This window comes from Anoplophora glabripennis, unplaced genomic scaffold, assembly GCF_000390285.2.
Source record: "Anoplophora glabripennis isolate ALB-LARVAE unplaced genomic scaffold, Agla_2.0 scaffold1025, whole genome shotgun sequence".
In the NCBI taxonomy this organism is placed as follows: Eukaryota; Metazoa; Arthropoda; class Insecta; order Coleoptera; family Cerambycidae; genus Anoplophora; species Anoplophora glabripennis.
In genome coordinates this window covers 69238-92977 of record NW_019417118.1, presented here as the reverse complement: position 1 = coordinate 92977, position 23740 = coordinate 69238, and the positions used below count along the sequence as shown (strand labels likewise).

Here is a 23740-nt window from a genome sequence, read left to right as displayed (position 1 = left end):
TCAAAGTGATATTAATAACTTACCTGAATCGAAATCTGCCCGTGACAGTCTACCTTCTGTAAAAACAATAATATGAATAAATATTTAATGTACACCTACCTATTACCAATTTTAATTAAATTGAAAAATTTAGATAAAATAGTACATTTTTTAATAAAAAAAGGAAATGGCTTTTTTTTTCGTGAATTGCCAAGTTCACGAACGAAAAGAATACTTCATATATAGTTGGAAATCCTATTTTCTACACATATCTAATTTTATTGCCCATTCAGTCCAAAATGAACTATAATACACACAATTAATTATTACCTATTTTGCAACACATGTAGCGGGTGGTTTTTATGTCCACCCACCTTAACTTGTTTGTGGTAATAAAATTGTGTAAAATATGCAAGTTTGTAGATTTTTCCTGTACTTTTTGCACAGGTATTTGAAAATCGATCAAACTTACAGGGGTAGATCAAAGTATACTTTTTTTAATTAGGACACTTTATATCTGAATTAATTTATTGATTCTTCGTTTAATTCTAAGAAATTTGTATACAGGGATGGCCAGAAGTACGGAATAAAATTCATAATTTTTGAATGAGTTAATTTTTTTTAAAACGCCGAAACACGTTAACTGATTTTGATTTTTTTCCATCTTTCGGTTATATAATAATTAATTTTTCTTCAACCCCCCAAACCCCCAGCTACCCCCACTTTTTTTTTTCAATTGGAAACATAAGGCATGAGGGGGCTCGTTGAAAAGCTTATAGAAAACCGAATCCAACCGTACCAAATAAACAAGTTTTATTTTTTCAATAGCAAGGTTTTTAGGGTTGTATAAAACACCTACTTAACAAGTGAAATAAAATTTAATTATCTTCAGTGTTATCCTCCATGAATTTGCACAGAATAAAATAAAGAATTTGAAACTGTACCTATCACTGCTAACGCAAAAAAGATATATTTTTTATGTTGCGTTTTTTTGGCACCACTTACTTGCCAGGCTTTCTGGTTAATTTTTCGCTTTAGTTGTAAATTGGAGTTCGAAACGTTACTATTGTGTCAAAATCAAGTTATTTACTGAATTGCAATGGTATTGTCGGAAAGGCAACGCATCGAAATCTTGATATTGCTTGGATGTGGAGACAAAATAAGAAGTCAGGCTGAAGTGCGCGATTTATTTAATGCGAAATATCCCGAAAACCAAATCTCGCAAGGGACAGTTAGTAAAATATTTCACAAATTTGAGGAACACGGTACAGTACAGACTTTGCCCAAAACTGGACGGGCACGTGCTTTGAATGAAGAAAAGAAATTAGACATTGCATTAGAACTTGTTGAAAATCCTCATACTTCAACTGTTTCATTGGCCCGCAATCACGATGCTTCTCGAACTGCAATTCGAATGTTTCTGAAACAAGAGAAATACCACCCCTATAAGGTATGTCTTGTCCAAGAGCTTTTGGAAGACGATTATGATAGGCGATTACAATTTTGTGAGGAAATGATGAGACGGTGTGACGACAATAATGGTTTTCAACGAGACGTACTTTTTTCGGATGAAGCTACGTTTTATTTAAATGGAGTGGTTAACAGGCACAACTATCGCTTTTGGTCCCAGGAAAATCCACACTGGACATGCGAATCGCATACGCAGCATCCACAAAAAGTTAATGTATGGGCAGGTATCATCAACAACAGAATCTTGGGCCCATTCTTTTTTGAAGAAAATCTTACTGCCGCACGCTACCTGGATTTCCTAACATTTGACCTGATACCTGCTCTAGCTGTGATTTTCCCTCATGAAATTGATCCAGATATACCGAATGAAAGAATTTGGTTCCAACAAGATGGCGCTCCCCCACATTTTGGTATTGATGTTCGAAGATACTTAGATGAAATGTTTCCAAATCGCTGGATTGGTAGACGGGGTACAGTTGAATGGCCGCCAAGATCCCCCGACTTAACACCCCTGGATTATTTTCTTTGGGGATATTTGAAAGAAAGAGTCTACCAGGACAGACCGGATAATATTGAGAATTTTAAGAACAAGATTAGGGCGGAGATGCATAATTTACCAGCTGAAGTCATTCAGAATGCTGTGGACAGCTTTTACTGTCGTCTTGGAGAATGCCAAATAGTGAATGGAGGACATTTGCGATATTGAGATTGTAAATTATCTAGTTGTTTCAATTTCTAAATGAAAAAAAACTTGTTATTGAAAAAATAAAACTTGTTTAATTGGTATGGTTGCATTCAGTTTTCTATAAGCTTTTCGATCCCATCATGCCTTATGTTTCCATTTGAAAAAAAAGTAGGGCTAGCTGAGGGTTAGGGGGTTGAAGAAAAATTAATTATTATATAACCGAAAGATGGGAAAAAAATCAGTTAACGTGTTTCGGCGTTTTAAAAAAAATTAACTCATTCAAAAGATATGAATTTTATTCCGTACTTCTGGCCATCCCTGTATAACAAGTTATATACTCAAAGTCAACGGTCTTTGAAATGTTAGCAAATAAAAATTAATAAAAAAAACTAACTACTTAACTAACTACATCATACAAAAATTAATTTTCTTAAATATTGAGTTGCTCCACATCTTGCTCAATTGGTTTTAGTAATATTCTTAGAAGTTTTTCCAAAGATCCTCTTACAAAATCTGAACGGTTTTCATTTAGTTTCATTTATTTAGTTCCTAATTAGTTGCTTTAGATGTTCTACAGTGTGTATCAGCCAAATGGAATAAATTCAATAATAAATAAATGGGGGCGTGTTCGATAAAACGCTCGGATTGGTATTTTTAGTTGCGCATACCGGGTGTGTCATGTAACACTGGTCAATATCAACTTTTTTATTTTAAACGCAACACCCTGTATATTATTAAAATTTTGGATTCTTCAGAAAATTCCAGACATATTTTATGTACAATGCAAAAAATAACATTAAAAAAAGAAAATTATTTGATTACAGAAATACAAATTTTAATAAAAAAAAAATAGGGTCCAATAATTTTGATATTCATTCATCCGCACCAAACGTTAACGGACCGGCGCCCTTGAAATTTAAATTCTCTGTAACAGAATGGGTTATCTGTAGTCCAATACCTGGTATTTTTTCTACTTTCTATTTATCATACCATTAGTAGTAAAGATAGATTCGTCCGTCCACAGGATGTTTCTAAAAAGTTGGGATAATCATTAATTCCTTCCATTATGAGGCTGCAAAATTCTACCATTTGGATTTTTTGCACAGAAAGTAATATACATATTAAGTTACACATCTTTGTTATCTTGCACCACTTTTTTTTCTGTTCAGACTTCAAATTTTAATTGTTTTTTGCAAGCAGCGTGCATTATTGGGTTTTCTCGGGTTAAGTCTCGTTGCGTTGCTGTGGCATTATAGTTGTTTCGAATAAACGAACTTAAAATTATTTGTTTTTCTTTTTGAGAGTATGGCATTTTTAATAACAATTTGCAACTATACGTTTTGAATTACTTGATGAACTTCATCACGTAATTCTGCCACTGTCACTTTTATTGATTTATCCATTGCTACTAGATAAGAACTTAAAATCCCAATATTTATTTGTTTTCAGACATGTCGACTTCAATAAGTATTATGTAACAGGAAACTATTATTTTATTTAAATCACACTGACACAAAATATTCTTTTAAAATATTGTTATAATAGCTTAGCTAATAGCTAATTCACACCACATACTAACTAAAAAACAATAAATTATAAAAAAACAAACTAAAGAAAAAACATTGTACAATGGTAAACCTTATAAGGGACAGAGACGAACCGTATTTTATCAAATATTATTAAAAAATTCAGTCATAGGTGGCTCATGTCATTTGTTTAAAATATGTTTAAATATGTATGACAGATGACACATATTAGTTTTCCAATACAGTTTTATCAGCTTGCGTCTTTCAGTTTAACTATACTAGTTAAAAGATTTACCATTGTACAATTTTTTTTTCTGTACTTGATCATTAGTTTTTTTATTATTTATTGTTTGTTAGTCAGTATGTGGTGTGAATAAAAAAAGCCATTATAACAATATTTTATAAGAATATTTTGTCTCGGTGTGATTTAAATAAAATAATAGATTTTCCTGTTACATCATACATTGCATATTGAAGTCGAAATGTCTCGAAAACAAGCAAATATTGGGAAAAACTTTATATTACAAAAACTACTCAAAATGTAACGATCTTTCACAGGGCTCACATTTTCACGTTCTAGGAATCAAAAAATTTTTTAGTATCAAGCAAATATTGGGAAAAACTTTATATTACAAAAACTACTCAAAATGTAACGATCTTTCACAGGGCTCACATTTTCACGTTCTAGGAATCAAAAAATTTTTTAGTATCGCCACGTAATCTACATATATAAAAATATACTAATACTAACAATCTAACAGCAATTTGAAGCTATTTGAGGGACTTAACAACCCCAGTTTCCGGAACTAAAATAAATTACTTCATTTCGGAGATATTGGTAGCGGGAGTGTTGTTAAATGGCACACCCTGTAAGTATACGAAACATGTTCCGTTGAAATTAAGTTACTTTATTGTTTTAATAAAGACACTTATTAACACGTTCATCTCTTAAGATAAAAATAACATTTTCGGCTTAAGAGATAGACAGAGAAAGAGCAAAATAATCTGGAATCTGATAGGGCTACGTGTTTTGGCGGGGAACCCCCTTAACACGATTTTTCGTGGGCCCCCTTGTCTTTGGAACCGAAAATATTTGGTCGCATATTTAAATTCCTTAAAAATTATTATTCCGCTAGAAAGCCATAGAATTTAGAACTTTTTTATCTCTTGATATTTTTTTCGTAAAACGCGATGTTTTCAAGGAAAATGGCAAAATGTGATCGAAAGCATTACGATTAACACGTAAAACTTCATACGAATCACGAATCACGATATATGCATTATTTTTGCACCTATTATTTTCTATAGGAATTTATTTTTCAGAATAAAAATTCAGTAATTAACTATCATTAAAAATGTACGGATTACATTGTAGCTACCTAAGTGTGAAAGATATAAATTAAATTATTAGGTAATATAGCTAGTTTCCTTTGCACAAATAAAATAAACATTTTATGATCTTTTACAATATTCAATATTGAATAACTTATATTACCATTATAGGCATCCTCCGTACTAATTCTGGTGATTTCATTTGGTTTGACGACAACAAGAGATGTAATGTCGGTCACGAAGGAATATTTAAGAGCAAGATCTAAGGCCTTCTTCGTCAATTCCTTTTTATTGTCAGCTAATTCCCTCTCATCCAACAACTGCCTCACGGTTAGGTAGGCCCAGAGTCTTTCCAAGGACGTCACTGGCTTCCCTACTGTAGGTTGTAAAACTTTTGGTCCAATGTCAAAACAACTTATTGGTTCGACAATGTTAATATTCGAATCCAAATCTAAAACATTGTAGTTTGTTATTTGCCTTATTATGTCGATGTTTCAGTTGATATACGGTTAGGATGGAGAGATTTAGACTTTTCTGTAAATAATAGCAAAGGGACATTAAATAATAAAACAATGATTTTAAATACTTCAGTATATTTCTGTTGTGTTCATTCTCTATTATCATTTTTTCGTTTTTGTTTACTTTACGTCGGCCTCTTTCTGCTACTATGACTAAACACCAATGCCAAAAAATGAGCTATTCTCAACCTAGAAATTGTATTCAATCCTCACTTTGTCGTAGGGTTAGGATCTTTTACTTTCCTAACATTGCTTAGTCAAGGGATGATGTTTTTACATCATTTCCTAGGTATGATAGGTCTTTCTATACAAACCTCATCTAAATTTGTATAAGTTCTGAGAGTACACAGTCGTACAGACTGGTGGTACAGAAGGTGGACGAGCATCGCGAGCTTTCCCAGGATGATCACTCCCATCCAAATACTAACCGCGGACAAGTTTGCTTTATAATCGTTTATAATTGGTATGTCTACAACTAATGGCAAGAGAGGTATGGTCTTTAAAACGCGCCATAAGGTAAATATGTTCTTTAGATAGGTTGGTAGAATACTTGGATTCCAAGTCTTTAACTAAATTTTTACTCTTATGGCGTGTTCTCTTCTTTACCATAAAACCATATTCGTTCTAAAATTATAACTTCATTTTAACAACTTAAAAGAAAGTGGGGCGATATCTGTACAGTTAAAATTTTCTTACTGTCATATCTTCCAGTTACAACAAGTTCAGATCCTTTAAAGTATATGGGGAATGTCCTTTTGGTGACATCCTTGACTTCGGCGTTATATTTAAATGTAACGTTGGACAATAGTGGAGAGGACACTTGTTTATAAAACTCTTGTATTTGTAAAGAAGCGTCAGCAGCTTTATATATGTGTCTGGAGAATCCCTGGTTCTTTAAAGACAATTTCTTTAAAAATTGTTTATCAGCCATTTCTCCGAAAGACAAAGAAAATATGGGAATCTTATTATTGGCAGCATTCAAACGTGTTACCTAAAATATTGCAAAGAAATAAAAATTTCTTATATCATTTTCACTTACAATGTCTGTAATTGATTCTGTGGAATATATGCCAATATTTGGTAGGCCGTCTGTTAAAAATATTATGATCGGTTGACATTTTTTGTCATTGGGATGATCCTGTCCTATTTTTACCAAATATAAAGCCGCTTCCAGGCCACCAATCATATTGGTGCCACCATCAGCCCTAAGGCTATCGATGAGTCTTTTTGCTTTAATTAAAGTTCGATTGTCAGCTGTTGATGGAGCTGGTAAATCTTGTTTCTATAATAAAGTGTGCAAAACTAGTGAAAAATGTCTGACAATATGTTATCAGCAAGTCAAAATACAAATTAAAAAAAAAATCTTTTCAAATGAAGTCAACCACAGAGACATACCCATCTGGTATTGTATATCACCAAGCTAATACTCATTAAACAGTTAGTACTAACAATGTCTTCACAAAAGTGTGCAAACATGTGAGATTTAATAATACACATGTATTTTTGAAAGAAACTTAGTAAAAAGGGCAAATAAAATAGGTTTTAGATAGAAAAACAATTACAATCCATATAGTCATGTAAGTCAGCTTTTGACAGTCATTTTTGAAAATGTATCAAATTGATTCTTTTGTCTGCATTATCAGTTAGTAAGCTTTAAGATGACCTTGTTTTAGTACCTATTATAACTAGGTTTGTTTATTTATTCCTGAAGCTGCAGCCCTTCTTGGGCTTATAAAGAGTAGAGGAAACTTGTAATCTCCTCAGGGAAAATCAGATCATCAGAAAAGTCATGATAAGTTCCTCTACAAATAGCCTAAATAGAAGATGTCAAAACTGTATCGATGCGAAGGACTTCGTTTTGAACAATTGTTCTAAGACCCATTAGTTAATTACTTACTCGACCTATTTACTAATGTTATTTTATTTAGTTTGATATTTTTTCCAGAAATATTTTTTTTTCTACGCCAGTGGCGTATTCCTTTGTCGGGAAAAGTTGGCCGACAGATTTTTAAATGTTTCAGTTTTATGACGCTTTGCTACTCAGTGATCTCAAATTTTTAGTATGTGTTTCAGATCTCCATTTTATTTTATCACATAAATATGTAGGTTTGTTATTCTTTAAAATGTTGAGTATAAAACTGGCAAAATGAATAAGTCTCCTGTCAGAGATGCTCAACAAATTGAAGGAACGTAAATATGGAGGTATGTGACTAAACTGGGGGGACATTCGCAATAAAACGAACGCAACAATTCTGTATTTTTTGCAAACGGTGTTTATTTTCTTGAACAAGGCAGGGGCCATAAAAACATCAGCATAATTCAAATGAGATAAGACTAAAGATACGGTGAGTAAAATTTTGGTCTGAGGATTTAGATACTTTTTAAAGCATTGTAACTGTATTAATGATAAGAAAGCTTTCTTACAGATAGCGGTTAGGTACATGATTCGAAAAAGTCAACGATGAATCAAAAGTCAGACCAAGATTTTTAACAACATTGGCTGCAGGAATATTTTCATTGTTAATTAAAACAGGAAAGTTATCCAGACCTCGCAATTAGTTGATGTTCCAAATAGAATGTTTTGACTTTTATTAGGATTAACTAATAAAGTATTTTTTTGTGGTCCAGTCATGAATTAATTGTAAGTCATTATTAATAACTGCTGTGACAATATTTAAATTAGAAGGTTGAAAACTATAAAGGAGTTGTTGATCGTCAGCGTACATATTTAGTTTACAATTCAAAGGAATTCTCGACAAATCTGCTGTAAACATGTTAAACAAAAGTGGTCTTAATATAGATCCCTGAGGAACATCATAACCAACTGATATATAAGGTGATGTTAGCATCGAGGAATCTGTATTTAATCTAGTATAGTTGCTCTCTACAGTGTAATTACAAAACCAGCACAATATATTGCTAGAAATACCATAATAATGAAGTTTAGCAATAAGGCAATTGATGTCCATTGAGTCAAATGACTTAGTCATATCCAGTAAAGTTAGAGACGAAATCAAATAATTGTCGATAGCTGTAAAAATTATTACATTAGCCAATAAAGTTGAAGAACTAATCCTCTTCTAAAAACCTGATTGATTTATAGGAATGATTGAATTTTCAAAACAATATTCAAACAATTGATAAAAAATAGCAGATTCAGCAATGTTTGGAGGAACAGAGAGCATACTGATTGGACGCGGATCTTTCAACTGTTTTGGATTTTTCTTTTTTGGTAATGGTCTAATACAACAAATTTCCATTGTTCCGGTAACTGACCAATCTCTAATGAAACATTTATTATGTGCGTAAATGGGGTGGATATCCATTTAACCGACAACTGAAGCATTTTGCCAGAAATACCATCTAAACCCAATGTATGAGATTTTTATTTTATAAAATATGACTAGTTACAAATCGAATGAGTCATGATTATTATTGTAAAAATCGAAAAAATCGCCAAAATTGGTGTCAAAAAACATTATTTTTTAAGGAATTTCTTTGGGGTCTTTAAGTTGGGTATAGGACCTTCATACTTGGCTGAAGAAAAGTTCATGTTATGTAGAATCATCACACCAAATTTCATCAAAATCGGTTCGATAGATTTTGCATAATAATTTTGCAATCCAGATTTTGAAAAAAAATTTGCAAATTTTCAAAATTTTGCACAGCAAAAACCAAGGCCTTAGATACTTGAAAATTTAATCACATATAGAAGGGCTCTCAAGATTTCAAACGCTTTTTGAAAAATTGGAATCCGTCAATTAGGAGAGTTTTGGCGCTTGTTTAAACATCGGTCGAATTTTTGTACTATAATTTTGTAATATAATGAGTTAATTTCTCATTTGCTTATATTTTAAACAGTCAATAATATTTGAATTATACTTTAATCACAAAAGAAATGATGATTAAATTAATAATTAATTAATTAATTAATTAATTAATTAATTAATTAATTAATTAATTCATTAATTAATTAATTCATTCATTCATTCATTACTAATTTTCGATATATTTTGTAAATAATTGTTTAAACAATTTTAGAATATTTAAATACATTTGTTTTTGATCCTTGATAAACAGTATATAAGTTTATGTACTTACCTTCGATATAATAAAAAAATAAAGTTGATTACAATAATAATCATGATTCATTCAATTTGTAACTAGTCATATTTTGTAAAATTTAATTACAAACATTTTTTTCCTCTTCCATTTTCGCCTAAAATCAACTCTTGAAAAGATACATAATTAAATAGGAAGAAAAACATGACACTTTTCGAATTTTTTTAACATATTGTGCCGCCAAAAGTTAAGCCCACATTTTTTTTATGCGCATAGAAAAATTTTCAATCCCAGTGATATTTGAAAGCCAAAAAGCCAAAAATCTCCGCGGATATACGATTCACCCAAATATGGACTCTTTGAAACAGATACCGTCTGGACTATAACTATATAAATGAACATTTGAATATAGAAAAAAAAAATTGTATTTTTCCTAGCACTTTTTCATGAATTTTTGAAAATTTGGTCGGCCATCTTGAATCCGCCATCTTGAATTTTGCAAAATTGACCTCGAATTCGTGATCAGCAACCCCTAAAACCCCCTCCTACCAAATTTGATGCAAATCTGCTATTTTTTGAAAATTTGGTCGGCCATCTTGGATCCGCCATCTTGAATTTTGCAAAATTGACCTCGCTTAAAAAAATGACTTAAGGACTCTACACATGTAATGATGTGTAGTGTGATGTGCTTGTTTCCATGGGACAAGAGAAAAAAGTTTCTACTTTATTCTTTCGTTTATTTAGTCGTGCATGGGCTTATGGTTTTCCAATCGGATTTTTTTAACTACTATGCAGTTTTCCTATGGCATTTAGATGCTTTTATTTCTTAATAATTTTAAAGTTCAAGGAAAAGGACACATTATTGTCACACAGCACATCACTGCATCTGCTTATGCCTTCAATCTAAAAATGTGACTTTGCCGAAAAAATGCCGCTTACTCGGCCTAAAATTATGACTCTGCCTACAAATTTTACCTTGATTTATGAAAATCTGGCTCCAGATGTGTGATTAATGAAGGTGAGATCAACCAGCAATCCTTATATTATGCCAAATTTTACTGAAATAGGTGGATTTCAAAAAAGTACACCCGCCATATTGGATCAGCCATTTTGAATTTTTACAATGTGAATTCATATTCGTAATCAGCGACCTAAAAAACCCCTTTATACAAAATCTGGTCAAAATCCGCTCATAATTTGAAAAGAGCGATTCCTGCTCGGTTTTTTGAGGTTAGAAAAAAACACACGTTCTAGCTCAATTCTGACAGTGGATTTGAATTCAGCAGAGTCTTTTACATACAAATGTACTATTTGATGTGGAAATAAATTTTTTTCCAAATTTTCCCAGTAAATTTTCATCAATTTTCACTATTTTTCACAAGTTTTTTGAGGTTAGGAAAAAATTGTGACGTGATGGGCCAATTCTGACCCCAGATTCGTGTTCAGGAGGCCAAATTACTACGAAAAATATATGTCGCATAAAAAGTATACCGAACTTTTTTTTTTGTGTGTGGCTGTGTTATTTAAACATTTCAATTTTAGATTTTATTTTGAATAATTATTTTTTGCTAACTGTTTAATGAGTATTAGCGTGGTGTAATACATTACCAATTGAGTAGTTGGTTCCCACAGTATCAGCAGTTGCATACCTAGATGTCTGATGTCGAAGAACATTGTTTGACTTCATTTGATAAGATTTTTTTTAATTTGTATGAATTGGCTTAATACCTTTACAAAAGAGTAAAAACATGTGAGAGCTAATAACATAATATATGCATTTTTGAAAGAAACTTTCACTTAGTTGATCAAATGGCTCCTCATAATTGAAATTATGTACTTCCCTTATCGGTATTCTTATTTCTTGAGCTATGTCCCATACGGAAACAGAACTACCAAAATATATAATGCTTATTATATCTTGCTCTCTCAATTCGTTTAGTATGCTTTTCACAGCATCTTTCAACTGTACAATTTCCCTACCACCCATACTACCACTAGAATCTAGCACGAGTAGGACATGTTTTGGTAGCGGTTCCAAGTCGCTAGGGGCAAAGAAGTGTACAAAATATCCATCTTGAAGCAGTACCTAAAATAAAAGAATTACGCTTTTAAATCGAAATGATCTATAATATTTGTCTTGTATTTTTTAAGAAAGTCATTGCAGTTATATTAGAATTACTAGTTGTTTATATAAAAACTATGGCTCAAAAATAAGTACTTCAATTTCAGCCACTCATTTAAGTCACCAAAAACTTTTGTCTAAAATTTGTTTCGAATTCCTTTTAATTCTGCTAGCTTTAAATTAGATAATTTTACAATTCATAACTATTTAAATAAGGAATTTTTATAAATAAGCAAAATACTGACATATTTTGTGGAAATCCACTTCTTCAGTTCTTACCTCCCCGCCATAAGGATCTCTCTCTACATCATATTGAACCACAAATTGTCCAGATAAGCCATCAGATTCCTTATTCCCAAGGTGATGAGCAAATTGTCTTTGGTCTTCTGAATCTGGATTAAATTTGACTACAGCTGTTGTAGAATTTATTATCTGTATATCAGATGATGGGTTCAATTTATCTTCATTGTTGCTGATTTCATTTCCAGATCTCAACGAGGGGGTTTTAACGAATTTTAGTGGTCTGTTCTCATTTATTTGCACCTAAAATTATGACTGTAAAAAAATTACATTCATTTATAATTTCCATTTACCTTCACATTCAAATCTTTCACGATCTGACCAGGATGAATATTGACGATCAATTCATACTGGTCGTTTTTACGTTCAAGGAGTTCTTCATACGTCAGAAAAAATATTACTTTTGATTCTGGTTCTATGTTCACAGATACTGTGAATTTGTTCGAGTTCCTTGTACTGACAGCAACGTGCCCAGCACTTCGTCCACTAGCGACCGCCTGAAATCAAAAACACGTTTGTAATCCACTAAGATAGGTCCCAAAAAAACGCAGGATTTCAAATGTGGAAAAAAGATTTTATTAATTAAAAAGTTGGCAAAGCTTTTACATGTTCTTAACAGAAGATAGACATTGCCATTAAATAAGAAAGAGGTTATCGGACATATGTTCTTGTATATCACGCTTTCGCATATCTGCCGCTAAATTTCGTTGATAACTTTCCGAATTCCTGCTTTTAATTTAGGAATGGTATTCATTTGAGCAGAATAAACTTTAAACTTTGCGAATCTCCATAGGAAAAAGTCGTATGGTATAAGGCCGCATGACATTGGTAGCCAAGTCACTTCACTGTTACGTGAGATGAGTTGTTCACTAAATTTTTGCCGTAACAACTGGATAGTTTCATAGCCGTATGGCGGGTGGCACCATTCTACTGCAACCACATGTCATCCAAATCCATGCCATCCAAATGCGGTCAGAAAAAATTCAATAGCATCTCTTGATATTGTTCTCCATTGACAATCACTAGGTTTTCAAACTCATTTTCCAAACAGAACGGACCTATCACCCCACCAGCGTAAAATCCACGTCACACTCTGGGTATACAGTGGTCGTTTTTGAATGACCAGCGGATTGTCTCTGCCCCAAATTCGACAGTTTTGCTTGTTCAAATACCCACTAAGATAGAAATGCGCCTCGTCGCTAAAGATGATTTTCTTAGCAAAATCACCGTCCGTTTGTTGATTCTCCAACATCCAATCAACGAATGTCCGACGCATTAAATGTTCGTCTGATTTCTGTTCCTGGGTTAGCTGAATCTTGAATTGAACTCAGCTTACTTTTTGCATTGTTTAATTGCAGTGATCGACGGCGCTCTGAGGTTACCGGAATTTCTGCCACACTATCACTCATCGTAGCAATATTTTCGGCTGGAACGACTTGTACAAGGCAGGCCTGTTTTTTCATTGTATGCAATCGAACCTGTTTGTTCGAATTTGGTAACTAATCTTTTCACAGTTGTTTCATTCGGAATGTTCCTTCTCCGAAAATTTTATTCTGCGACAACCTCAGCTACACACTCTCCGTACTTGAAATTAATTTTCAGTCCTCACTCGCTTATTCTTCGTATATCGCTTCATTTTGTCTAACCGCAACTGTTTACTACAACATGCGGCCCTGCATAATGCTGCCAACACTTCGGAATGAAAATGGCGCAAAATTCAAAATCCACAAACAACAGGCTGTCTTTTTCATTCTGCTAGTTTAGAGTTGTTCAGTTTGAGATAAGTATGACAATTTAAAAGTGTTTAAGTTCGGGTCATTCTGAGTGATTTTATTTGATTTACTAAGTGCATATAAGAATAATTTATACTCAATTTTCTAAAGCAGCGGTTCTCAAACTGTGGTACGCGAAAATTTTCAGGGGGTACGCGGGGCAGGTCAATGAAAAATTAAACCATTTTTATTTCTTTCCGTTTCGTAATTACGCAAGGTTATAATTTAATAATGGAATCTAATTGAATACTTGTGTGGTCGAGTTACTTGGAACCAACGATTTAAGGTTGTACTTAACAAAACTTGAACCAGCCGAACATTGAGGCACTATGTAAAAAGAAGCAAGCTCATCCTTCTCATTAATTTTTTGCGTTTCAATTATATTTCCAAATATTGATGCAAAAAGGTAAGAGTAAAATGATGTTTAATGTGTTCCATGTGTTCCATTATAAGTATAATGGAACAAATTCACACTGAGTTTTCAAGTTATTAGAAAAATGTATTTCGCAGGGGTGATCTACATATGATAATACGTATAATTCAATTTTTTAACTGTTATTACCGGAAAATATTAATTAAATGGAGGGGCTCAAATAATATCAGGGATTCCTTGGGTGAAAATAAGTCGATTTAACCTAACATACCTATATCCCAAGTCGCATAATAAAAAAGATACAGGGTGTCAAAGTGAAAAATAAAAAATGGTTTTTCCTTAATAATTTCTATAATTTTAGTCAGAAATGATGATTAAATCAACATTCTTTGTTATACAGGGTGTATTTAAATGGAGGGGCACAAATGATACCAGATATTCCTTGGGTGAAAAAAGTCGATTTAACCTAATATACCTATATCCCAAGTTGCATATTAAAAAAGAGACAGGGTGTCAAAATGGAAAATATAAAATGGTTTTTCCTTAATAATTTCTATCATTTTAGTCAAAAATGTTTCAAATTTTCAACAGAGATTTTTTAATGATAGGAAAAATAATATAATGATGATTTTTGAGTGTCGAGTACGAGGCACCATCTGCAGGCAACGTTATGCATTGAATATGTAGTAACTTTTTTGCCAACCCACGTATACAGCTTTTACGAGTATTATCAAATCACATTTACATACTCGATTTTTTTATTTATTTAAGCAACTCGACTTTATGAAATTAAAAATACCTCCTCAACGGTTGGCTTTAGCCATTTTCAATAAATGTACTCTTTTTGTTAAAAAAAGTTCAATGTTTCATATTTTGTTACTAAAAGTTGTATACGATGGTTGAAAAAAAAGTTACTACATATTCAATGCATAACGTTGCCTGCAGAGAGCGCCTCGTACTCGACACTCAAAAATCATTATTATATTATTTTTCCTATCATTAAAAAATCTCTGTTGAAAATTTGAAACATTTTTGACTAAAATGATAGAAATTATTAAGGAAAAACCATTTTATATTTTCCATTTTGACACCCTGTCTCTTTTTTAATATGCAACTTGGGATATAGGTATATTAGGTTAAATCGACTTTTTTCACCCAAGGAATATCTGGTATCATTTGTGCCCCTCCATTTAAATACACCCTGTATAACAAAGAATGTTGTTATGACTACATTATCGAAATATTACGTTGACCTCTTGTTCTTATCTTTGTTAAACTTAAACTTAAACTGAGAATTAACCAGAATCAAATTTATATTACAAATAATTGTTTATAAGATTTAACGAAGATATTTTTGTAAAAAAATGTATTAGAGTGAACACACGATCAATTATCTGCTTTCTAGTGATTGTGCGTTATTTCTGGTCAATCATTATTTCAGTATGGCAAAATACCTGACTAAATAAACAATTCTGTGAAAAATGACACAAAATATCATAAAATAATTATAGACAGTAAAGCTTTGGTTTTCCCATAGGAATGCTGTGCCTTAATATAGAAGCAAACAACATCACAAAAACTATACTGTAAAGGTATTGTCGAGGATTACGTTTTTTGCAGGTTTCACAATTCCTCTAGTCTGGTATTTTTACAGATATCCTCGTTTGTCGCCTGCGGTGTTGGGACTTTTGCCTACTGCTCGCTTGCAAAGAAGAGAACAGATATTCAGATACCTTTCCCATCAGATTAACCTCAATAGATGCTTGCAGTCGGTTGTCTTTGACCCTGTCTAGAGGTTAGGTCCATCCTCTAGTTTATTCGACTTTTTCCACACTAGATACACTCTCGGGATGACACTGATTTCGGAGGTTTACAGGTGAGCTTTTTTGCAATAAAATTGTTTTTTGGTAGTGTTTTAAGGTCTCCTAAAAATACTTTTAATGTGAAAACTTCTTATAGTCTGATTTTATTGAGGTCTTCGTAGAGTATCTATTTGGAACTTACTGTATCTCGTAGGATCTTCGCCGTAGGCTCACAGGTTCCTGGTCGGTTTGGACACTAGATAGATGCTCTAGGGCAGGAGCAATGTGCACGCAAAGATATTTTAAATTTTTGTTTTGAAATTGTAAAAATGTTCAGTTTAGTGAATAGAAAATTTGAAGCATACCACACGTACTTTGTAGTCCCTGATTAATGAGTTGTAAGGTATTCAAATCGATGTTTGAACCTGCTATGACGGACCCGTATTGGTTTCTGCCGTAACTATAGTTTGTTGTGGTGGCTTGGCTTTATGTTGTAGTTCCTCATTTCGAATTTAATCAGCTACTGAAATTCGAAACCGCAGTAAATTTTTCAGGTTTGCCGCGAGTCATAGGCGGTAGCTCTGCACCCAGTATTATTATTATTACGGAATTCGAACTGACAAACTTTAAGACAAAACCAAATTAGAGCATTAGTATACAATTCGATCATCAGTTCCAGTCAGCTACAATCCAAATATGGATAAATTCCAAAGCGGCCGACTGTCCAAACATAAGGCGGACATCACGGATCGTGATGGACCGTCGACCCTGATACCTCGATGTTCTTTAACCAGGCGTTATAAATTTTTATTATTTTGTATGATCGATTGTATAAATCTATTTCTAATAATTTAAAACTTTGGTAATAAACTTCACAACATTTTTTGCGAGCACATTGTTCCCGACCTCAGTTCTAGCACCCCATCTACTCAGCCATTGTCCAATCCTGTCGTGAATATCCTAAGGGATAAAATAAGCTAATAGAAGCTGCCCAAACTTCACAGGTAGGTACTTATAGAAGCTTAGCTACATATTTCAGGTTCTCATAGAAGGCAAAGCCTGAAAGACTGATATGGACACCAGAGTGACGATACTCGAAGTGTCGCCAAAAACATTAGTGCAACAAGACTCAACTGAATACCTCCAGGAAACCGAGCTATTCCAGGGGTGTATAATAGTGTACGACATAACAAATTAAATCATTTCCCACATTTCTAGGAATCTACTTTGTCTCCAATGGAGGACAATCGACAAGCGCGACGTCCACACTCTCAAGCCTCCTTTGAGGTTGGTATGATGAGGGATGCGTCCTAACATCCCGTCGTTAGTATTTTTTTAACGTTATATGACGCTAGATACCGGCCGCTATATTATAGCATCACTTTATTGGGAATTGCACACCTATTATTTTGAACATTGAACAATTTTTAAGATTAATATATAAACTGAAATAATTAAATACTGTATTTTGAAAAAAAAAGTGGTAAATCATCACACACCTGTAGCAATTATACAAATTTGAAATATAAGTTACGAAGAAATTTAAGTTTTACAATTAACATTTTCCTTATTCATATGATACATATTTAAATTAAATATAATATTTATCTGTATATAGTTATTGTAAATGGTAAACAAACCTCATCATAAATTTGTTTCGCCTCCTCTTTTTCCTTTACGTATGCTTTGTAACTTTTTCCACCAATTTCCATGACAAACTCAGAAATAAAGGCCTTATCCGGTAATACAACAGTAAAAGTGGTTTCTTTTGCCACATTTTCCTTGTTTTTCACTTTGCTTACTACCAAGGTTTTTACGAAACGGTTGGAAATATTTGATATTATATCCATTCCGTATATCTCTGGATGTTGAGGTAAATTGCGGTTTGACGTACCCTAAAAAAGAGAAAAATGTTCTAGAATTCGTTTTTGGAATAATATATTTATTGTTTTGGTAACATATTATTATTGTTTATTAATGAATTTAGCAAATATTAATGGCAATGTGGAAAAATATACTGTGGTATAATTTAAAAAAAAAGAGTAGAAACTTATGTGCATGGATTTAAAAAAAAGGCAATTTCGTCCTACAACGGTAGACTACAGAGCAAATTCTGAAGCATCTTTGATAATAATGTATGTAACTATAAAATAAATATCTCTATGGATGGTCCTCCATAAAATGGAGGTGATACTCCTATTTTCTCCGTTACTCAGCAGAAATCCTTTCAGATTTTTCTAATGACTAATCGAATTACAGGAATATAAGCTAATAAGTGAAGAATAAGAACAATAAGGAATCTATGGCAAAAAGAATGTGCCATCAGGTAACATTCTAGAAAGAGATAATAAAGCTTGCTTTAGGTGGTTCGGCCACTTGCCAAATATTTGCAAAATGTAAACAAATGTAGTATAGTGTGGTCGAGAATTCGGATATGTGTAGATTTTATGGAGTACACATACTCGTTTGTCAAACGTATACAAATGCCTTATTGTGTAGATGGTGCATTTCGGCACACATGTCAAATATTCGGCAAAACTATGCAAAATGCACAGCGTTTGGAGTAGTTATTTGTTATGTGATGTGCTCAAGGTACACAAATAAAAGATAATGAATCTATACTAATATACAAACAGCCATATCGCCACTTCAATAAAATTGCACTCTCTACATTCGTACAAAATCGCAAATGTATAAAAGCGTTTGACATACGAACTATTTATATAGCCACGTTTCCTGAAAGTTTCCTGGTTCTTCTGCCGCACATTCCGAGTTATCGGGTTACGGGGTTATAGGGTTATGGGGTTATGAGGTTATGGGGTTATATGATTACTGTGGAATCAGAGCAATAATTTCAATGTTTTTCAAATTACTGACTAGTCATGTAAGTTTCTTGATTTTTGGGTCAAAAAGAAATCAAAGAAATCTTTATTTAATTTTATTATTATCTCTTGTAGGTACTTTTACTTTATTTTTAAACGTATTGAGCTTTTCCGAATAAATTAAAGACTGTGCTAATTTACTTAGCAACTAAATGATTTACTAATAATATTCGTTTCTCCCAATTCATTCCTTTCCTCAGTGATACGCTAACTTTTAGAAACAATTGAAAAAATCTTTGTTATGTGCTCATATCCAAATAATCTGAAAATATTTAATACATTTATGTTTGACAAATGTTTATCGAGTGATTGGATTATCTAGAGCCGGTTTAAGCATTTGACTGGCAGTCTAACGCATTATAATTTTATGACACACTCTTTTGCCAACCTGCCAACATACAGGGTCGAAAAGTTCCCATGGTTCATCGGCCGTTACGTGAGAGCGATAAAGTAAGTCATAGAAATCCGTGCGATAGAGAAAGAAGGCTATAATGAAAGCGTCTAATAGTCACCGCCCATTTCGCCCTTCCACAAATATGAAGTGGATCTTATTTTACCATTGCAGAATGCCGAATTCGGTGTTCAAAGTTATCAGTTACATTTTGAATAACATTTGGTGTTTCGAATTTCTTCTCTAATACGATTTTTCAATCCTGCGATAGTGTCTCGTCTGTTCACATACATTTTGCATTATCGATAACCACACAAAAAAATCTAGTGGGGTTAAGTCAGGGGAGCGTGGTAGCCATTCAAGCGCGGCTCTTTTCTGCCTATCCATCGGTTTGGGAAAACTTCATTAAGGTAATTTTTTACATCGAGGCGAAAATGTGGAGGGGCACCATCTTGTTGGAACCAGATATCACCAGCAGGCATATCCTGCTCCTTAGGGCTAGGAAAAATTAATTTCAGGGCTGAAATCAGTTGAAAACTCAAAAAATCCAAATAAATGTAGCCTGTCAAATTGCCCTCAAAGAAATAAGGTCACATTATGCGATTTCCTACTATTCCAGCCCAAACATTCACTTTTTCCGGCCGTTGCGTATGTTTTTCTTTCATCTAATGAGGATTTTCTGGGCTCCAAAACCTAGTATTTTGCCTGTTCACGGTTCCGTTTAAGCAAAAAGTTGCTTGTCTTTCAAATAAATTTTTAATTTCCTAGCAAAACTGTAATCTTCTATCTGTGTCATCTGTCCATAGTTCTTGTAAGACATTAACTTTGTAAGCATGGCACTTTTGATACTTCAGAGTTCTGTGAACTGAGGATTTTGACAAGTTGAAATTGGCTGAGATAGATCTAATGGATGAGTGAGGATTTTGTGAGCATCACAATTTGATGGACAAGACAAAAATGTAGGTATAACCTTATATCGGGGAATTCGTATTTAGAAGGGCTATAAAATATGGCGCGTCCTATTAAAAAAAATGTCGGTAATGTTATAGGTCTCTCAAATATTGCTCAAAAAAATAGAAGATATTGCAAAAAAGACAATTTATATATACTAATTTGCCTGTTTCAGCGATTTTTTAAAATCTGAACTGGAGAAAAAATTGAATTTTGTTCCATCATTTTAGGACACAGTGTATGCATTCAACACTTTTATTGATCACCGGCGGAATGTGTGAAATACTACTCGAAATAATCTAAAAGATGAAACTTTTTAACTACAATCTATTATATTTTTTTGTCGCTCCTATTTTATTTTTAGGATAGAGTCACAGATTCTTATTTTATCGATTATCTTTGACATTTGGTGATTGTGTTATTTTTTCGCATCAGAATATGAGCATGGTCACATATTTTATGTGATGGCCTTTTGAGGTCAAATCAAGAGAGCTTTCGACAGACATAACGCTTTCTTCTTCAGAAACTGAGAAAGAGCCTCTGTATCTCGGAACGTCAAGGAGTCTAAACTGTCAATGTGGCAACCACCTGGGAATTGTTAACAACTGTTAACCAAAGTTATTAATTTCATTGACCTAAAAATTTCACACGAACCCAGAAACTTATTCTTATTATTTACATAACATATTTCTCATTTTATTTTTTAACGTCATATTATAATCGAATTATAAAAGAAGATAATAAATTTCCATTTAATTAGATAATACATACGTATGCTTGGAAAAAAATAATCTGTTTTTATATACGTATATACAATTCTCTAGTATCATTATCAAACGGTGTCTTTAAAATATCGAAACATTAATTATTTTCTTGGGATTATATTTCTACTCATATGTTGTTATATTTCTAGGTATATATGTAGTTAGTAAATAAAAAATTAGATATATTAATTCAGTTTGAAATTGACTGTAAAATTGAAAAACATAATTTTCGGAGTTGGTATTATTTTTGTTGTTTCAATGTAGGTATATATTTTTTACACATGATACACATTTTTACATATTCGGTTCTAATTTCAAATGCTCGTGATCTGACTTGACGTAATTATTCGGAGTTTAGATTTAACTTTAAAATTTCTTTAAAATATGTAAATAGGCAATAACAACATTTATAAACGATTGATTAAGAATAATCTTGTACACATTTTTTATAACAATGAAGTGAGGAAAGAGGAAAAACATTTTCATTTTTTATTTTATGAGAAAAGGTCATTCTTATTAATAGAATAGCCATTTGTTTAAATGCATAAAAATGTTGTTTTAAGTGAACCTTATTATCTTGGTACAAAAGTTGATAATTATAGATAGGAGGCGTCAGTTAATAATTTCATTTTTCTTCACTATTTGATAGAAACGTGACAACGTTATAAAACTTCAACTTCATTCAAGGTGAAAAATTTCGCTGCCTATCATTCCATTCATGCATTCATTCTTTCATTTTTTATTTTATGATACAAAATAAATTTAAAGATAAGAGCCTACCTGACAATACGTGTTATATGAAAACAGAGGTTATTTTGAACATTTACTTAAAGTGTTTTTGCATAATTAATAAAATTTACATATTTTCAGTTTTGTTCAATTGCTTGTTTTGCAGTTTATTTGATTGCGCCCTAACAAAGCAATTTTGAATTAATGTAAATTGAGTTAAATCGTCCTTTAATTGTATTTTTTGGCAACAGTTGATCCTAGCGACATTCTCATTTTCATTTCATTTTTCAACTTTATTGATTCGTATTATTACACAAAGTGTTTACACACGTCAGAAAAGAAACATTGAATATTCAAATTACAACACAGTTACAATTACAGACACATACATAGTCCTAACATTAAGTAAAAACAAGAATTTTAATCTTAAAATGCACATTATAACAGAATAAATAAAATGAGATAAAAGAAGACTAAAAATAAATACAATAGCTCGGAGCTCACATGAGATTTAAATCACTGCCAAAAAACTGCTCAATATCATAAAATGCGTTTCTCAAAAGATTTTTTTTCTATTTTTAAATTGATTCGGATTGAGATTCCTTATATGGATTGGTAGGGTATTTAAAAGACGTATTCCTAAATATCCCGTACGATCGAGGCTAACTTCTAGAGGGCCTCAATTCTGTTGAATTTGCGAATTTTCTTATTATCAAGAATTAGTAAGTCATTTGTAAGTATTTGTAAGCCATAAACTAGAATTTGTAAGTAGCTTGTTAAGATGTTGTACAGAGTAACGAAAGTAACGAATAAACTATATAAAACCGCTGAGAAACATACAGTGGGTGGCCAAATTATTAGGGACACTAATCATATTTATGAAGTTTCTAATTCAATTTCCTTTTTTTGAAAAAACAAATAGGTCTTCACAAGGTTTTTTTATTTTTTATTGCAGCTGGTACTGTTATTAATATTTTTGTTGAGTGGCAACCTGATATTCTGCATCATTTATCAGATAAGTGAGGTTACTCTTCATATGGTGCTAATTTATTAAAAATTTTTGTTACAGTGAGATGCTAAAAAATATTTCTGAATCGTTTTTCGTGACTTTTTCCTGTTACAAATTATCAAAACGTTATTGATATTTCGTATAGAATTACTATAATAAACAATGAAGGAATTGTAATTTCCCTAATGACAGTCCGAAGATGACTGGCAGAAGAAAACCTGATCGGTCGTTGTCGACCCAAAAACCACTTCTGTTGGAGGTCATGAAGAAGATGCGGCTGCAATGAGCCCAATAACTCCAGAATATGACTATTGCTGACTGCTTCGAATGAAAACAACTAATTAAAATAGTGTTAATAAAGATTTTTTTGTGATTATCTCAATTTTTTCCTACGAATCAGCGTTACAAATTTTGGTCGACAAAACTTAATTTCTCCGACGACGTCTTGGAGGGAGAGCAGTTCCATCCAGACTGCCTTGTGGTGATGGTTAAATACCCTGTTGGCGTCATGGTATGGTCTGTGATTTCAGCAAAGAGCATAATACGCCTATACATCGTGGAGGGGATCATGAGGCAGGATCCGTACAAGCGAGTACAAAAAATCCGGCTACTGCCACATATCGAAGAATGGTTCCCTGGTGATGCCGAGTTCATTTTTATATACGATTCGGCACCGAGCCACAAAGCCAGGAGTGTTAGTGCGTTCCTGGCTGAAAAAACATTACCATTTTGCCCTGACTGAGTATGAACCCTATAGAGAACATGTGGGGACTCACCAAACGGGCAATTGCTAATGAGGTGATCACCACCAAGCACCAATTGGTTGAAACTCTCATCAGAGAATGGCATCACAACTTCGAACTCCAACAGAATTGTAAAGTCTGTATAGAGAGCATGCCTCGAGACATAAAAGCTTTAATTGCGGCAAAGGGTGCATCACTAAATACTAAGATTAATTTTAGCAGATTTCCATTGACGCACATATATAGCTTTTACGAAAAAAATTAATAGTTTCTCCCACGTAACTCGTTTTTATGATCTTAACTTACACTCTTTTGAATAAAAAATAGCTA

At 32.7% G+C, this 23740-nt stretch overlaps 1 protein-coding gene across 1 annotated transcript; it reads right to left on the bottom strand.

Moving 5' to 3' along the window:
- LOC108913916 (inter-alpha-trypsin inhibitor heavy chain H4-like) lies at positions 1-23503 on the bottom strand. Its single transcript, XM_018719567.1, has 10 exons — positions 23444-23503; positions 22736-22772; positions 17582-17802; positions 12288-12491; positions 11974-12237; positions 11370-11658; positions 6550-6785; positions 6207-6501; positions 5156-5443; positions 1-56 (listed from the first exon to the last, which is right to left on the bottom strand). The coding sequence occupies exons 1-10, from the start codon at positions 23501-23503 to the stop codon at positions 1-3; spliced, it is 1950 nt and encodes a 649-aa protein (XP_018575083.1).
- Between the last annotated feature and the right edge of the window lie 237 nt (positions 23504-23740).